The following is a 3,879-nucleotide window of genomic DNA, read 5'->3' on the forward strand; positions in this document are numbered from 1 at the left end:
GTCAGGCTCCAGGCGCCTCCACACCTCCTCCAGCGGCGCTGCCAGCCCCCGCCCAGAGCTGGAAAGATCGGGCCTGCCGAACAGGCTTGCACTTTGCAGATAGATGCTGGTTTCTGGGCTTGCTTCTGTCCTGGGAACGCCCCGCCCTTCTGCGGCAGCCCTTGGGAACAGACAGGATCCGGGGCTCGGGCTCTGGCTACTCCCTCTCCCCCCACCCTCCACCACTGGGAGACAGACCTGTTTCCCCTCCATCTCTGAATCAGCCACTGCCTCAGGGAAGATGCCTGGTCTTTAATGAGCTGCGAATGAGATTAAGATGCACCACCATTGGGTCTGCATGGCCACCCGGGCACGATGAGGCCACGTTGGACGGGCCGGACTGTGTCTCTCTCGGCAGCTTCTGGCACCACCAACAGGAGTTGAAGGAAGACAGAAGTCCTGATGCCAAGCCTTGGAGCCAAGCGGGGAGGCTTGGGTCATCAAATTAGCTGGTCCCTGGGTCTCCTCTTTCCCCTGACTGATACTGCCTCCTGCTTGGGGAAAATCCCTCGTTCCTAGTCCCTGTGCCTACAGAAGTCGGTCCTGTGGTGCAGAGACTGTCCCGGGCCACCGTCCTGCAGCACAGGTGAGGGCAGTCATTGCCAGAAAACCCCATAAGTTTGCCTTCTTGAGTTTTTCTCTAGTTTCACACGGTGGCTAGGAAAGGAGGCACCCAGCCCTCTCTGAGTCCAGTGACTCCGTTTCCTCAGTGGCAGGCGGGACGGCAGGACGGAAAGAAATGAACACAGGCCTCAGCCTCCTTCCCTGAACCTCAACTTACCGGTGAAATGGAGGTTCTTAGACTTACCCATGGCCAAGAAGAGCGGTCCCTTTCCTGCCACTAGGAAGAAACTCTTTGTTCTGGAGGAGTGAGACTCTCCCAGTTAAAAGATGAGCAAAGCAGCCCCTCTGTTCACCAAAGGGTACCCCAGATACGAGGAGGTGACCGTGTTGTCCTGACAGCCACTCAGCCCTTGCAGCCCAATTGGACGGAGATACAGGGGAAGGGACAAGGCATCCTTCTGTCCTGCTGGGGACCTGCTGCTGTTCTGGTGGAACACTCTAGGGGCCGGAGGGACAGCGGATCTTCCGGTGGCTGGGGACGGCTGGTGCTGGTGGTGACGACAGGGGGCCGCCATGTGTCAGGATAAATCTCACAGAGGAGGAAGAGGGTCCTGAGCCCGCACAGCTGTAGGTGGGGCTGACACCCAAACCTGGGGCTATGGGCATGATAACGAGGCCTGCCTCTGTCACTCTTCCGGGTCAGTGTCTTCCGAAGCCCCGGTTTCCCCTCGTGTCAAGCGCTCAGGTGGCCCCTGAGCTCCCCCAGCGCCACCCTCGGGGAGACGCCGAGTGAACGGGCGCCAGCCCTGGCCACCCCGAGCGGCGGGCTGAGGCGCCTCTCCCTGCAGGGCCTGTGGGAGCAGTGCCAGCTCCTGAAGACCACCTTGGCGTTCGCCCACTGCCGCCCGCTGGTGGACCCCGAGCCCTTCGTGGCCCTGTGCGAGAAGTCGTGCGTGTGCGCCCGGGCGCCGGAGTGCCCGTGCCCTGCCTTCCTGGAGTACGCCCGCGCCTGCGCCCACGAGGGGAGGGTGCTGCATGGCTGGACCGACCGCAGCGCCTGCCGTGAGTCGCCGCCCGGCCCCTCCGAGCTGGGGTCAGAGCGTCTGTCCCGGGTGGAGTCACACAGAGAGCTTGGGGGCTGCGTGAGGGGCACGCGCCTTGCCCCCTAAGCCGGCCGGTGCCAGGCAGCCGTGTCCCCCCGCAGCCGTTTCCTGGATGGCTGCTGCCCTCTGCCGCCCGTCCTGTCAGGGCTGCCCACAGAGGCAGTCGCCACCCTTGAAGGCTGGGCAGGCCGCACAGGCCACCCCAGGACCCACTCCTGACCCTGCCCAGACCTCATGCCAGCGCCCCGTGACACCCCTCAGGACATTCAGCCCGACTCACAGAACGTTCTCTGATTCCGACCAAAACCTTGGCAGGTGCCATTTCGGCGTCTGCCGTCTGCGTAGACGCGGTGCGGGGCGCTGGCCTCACGGTCCCCACGGTGCCCTGTAGAGACAAGAGGCTTCTCTGAAGTCTTCCCTTGGGAAATCAGCCTCCCCGGCCATGCTTGGTGCTCGCCGTCCCTTCCGCCTGCCTCGGGGGCTCTGAGGTTCCTCATCCCGGGGGTCCCCAGTCAGGGCCGGGCGGGTTCGTGGGGAAAGGGAGTCCTCAGAGGAGGGATGACATGGAGGACACCGCCGGCCCCTTGCGTGTCCCAGGAGGCCGCTCCTCTCAGGCTGGAGGAGTCCGGCATCGCCCCCAAAGGGCGTCGGCGACAGGAGCAGAAGCACGCCGAGGTGCTCCTGAGAACAGATAGCCGGGAGAGGTGGGGGGTCCCAGGCGCCCGACGGGTCTCAGCTGGGGCCTCCCAGGCGGAAGTCGTTCCCGCAGGGGAGGGGCGGCCTCAGAGGGCACGTGGGCCAGGGGGCCCAGATGGCCCCAGGAGCCTGGAGACAGAGGGGAGCTGGCAGAGGGCGCCGAGGAGGCTCTGGGGACGACTCGTAAGACGCCGCCCCGGCGGAGCCACTGCAGCCTCCCTGGCTCCCTCTCAGGCCCGGCGTGCCCGGCTGGCATGGAGTACAAGGAGTGCGTGTCCCCTTGCGCCCGGACCTGCCAGAGCCTGCACGTCAGCGACGCGTGTCCGGAGCAGTGTGTGGACGGCTGCGGCTGCCCTGGTAAGCCAGCGCCCACGTGTCCGAGACCTCGCAGGGCCCTTGGCCTTGGGGGCAGGTGGAGGCCGCCCGTGTTCGCTGCCGTTGCGGAAACCCGGGGCCTTTCATGGGGTGTTTAAAAGTCTTTGTACAGCGCGACCAGGATCGAGCTGGCCTTTCTCGTTGATCTGTGCTCTCCTGTTGTTCTGTGTCCATGGAAGCGCTCGTGTCCGGGGAGACAGGACAGTCTGGGCCCAACAGGAACTGGTTCGGGAGCTCGTGGCCCCCACCGAGCTCAGTGAGGTGTCGGGAACCAGTGTGGAGAATGAGCTTTAAAGGCTGTCCTGGGCTTGCCCTGAGTTCAGCTGGGAAAGGGCTTTGCCCTGGACGGCCTTCTCAGGGGAGGCTGGGCGAGCTTCGAGGAAACCCTGTTCAGTGACTGAGGGTGAGCTCTGCGTGTTCCGAGTCGTGACTTCTCGGCTCTGGAACACAACTCTCGCCTCCATTTCTCCATCTGGCGAATGGGGCCGAGGAGCCTCCCTCTGGCGCACACGGGGTGCGACTGGGACAGGAGGTGTCACACGAGGTCTGTGAGCGTCCAGAGAGGGGCCCTGAGCCTCGACTCGACTTCCCCATGGGATGCCCTGGAATGGCATTCTTTCGCTCCTCGGTTCATCCGGGAATGGAGATCGATGACCTCTCCTGCTCCGGCCTCGCGTGGGTAGATGGACCCCGCAGGACGGGTTCTCTGGCCTCCGGGAAGGAGTCCTGAGCCGAGGGCCAGGGGGAGTCTCTCGCGGTGACGTGGTTCTGAGGGTGACGATGCGGCCATCTCTGCCTTCTGCCCTCGACCCCAGAGGGACAGCTTCTCGACGAAGGCCGCTGCGTGGAGAGCGCGGAGTGTCCCTGCGTGCATTCTGGGCAGCGCCACCCTCCCGGGACCACCCTCTCCCAGGGCTGCAACACCTGGTAATGGGTGCCTCGTGGGAGGGTCCGGGAGCTGCCTGGGGTTGTGGGTGGGGGCGCGGGGGAGGGTGGAAGGGCGGCGGCGGGGAAACAGGACCGCGTGGGCCAAGGCGGCAGCACCGAGGGGGGTGTTGGGGGCTGGGCACGCTGGGGGCTGCGTGCAGGCATCACAGCGAGC

The 3,879-nt window shown here is 65.0% G+C and overlaps 1 protein-coding gene across 1 annotated transcript in view; it reads left to right on the forward strand.

The window, feature by feature from the left end:
* The window catches only part of VWF (von Willebrand factor), a 118,103-nt gene that overhangs the window by 2,124 nt on the left and 112,100 nt on the right, over nucleotides 1–3,879 (forward strand). Inside the window, 4 exon segments of the mRNA XM_021717812.1 lie at nucleotides 574–625; nucleotides 1,307–1,665; nucleotides 2,637–2,759; nucleotides 3,593–3,704. Of these exon segments, the coding sequence (XP_021573487.1) occupies nucleotides 574–625; nucleotides 1,307–1,665; nucleotides 2,637–2,759; nucleotides 3,593–3,704 (646 nt within the window).

This window comes from Carlito syrichta, unplaced genomic scaffold (genome assembly GCF_000164805.1).
Source record: "Carlito syrichta isolate Samal-C Ts95f unplaced genomic scaffold, Tarsius_syrichta-2.0.1 Scaffold311146, whole genome shotgun sequence".
Classification (NCBI taxonomy): Eukaryota; Metazoa; Chordata; class Mammalia; order Primates; family Tarsiidae; genus Carlito; species Carlito syrichta.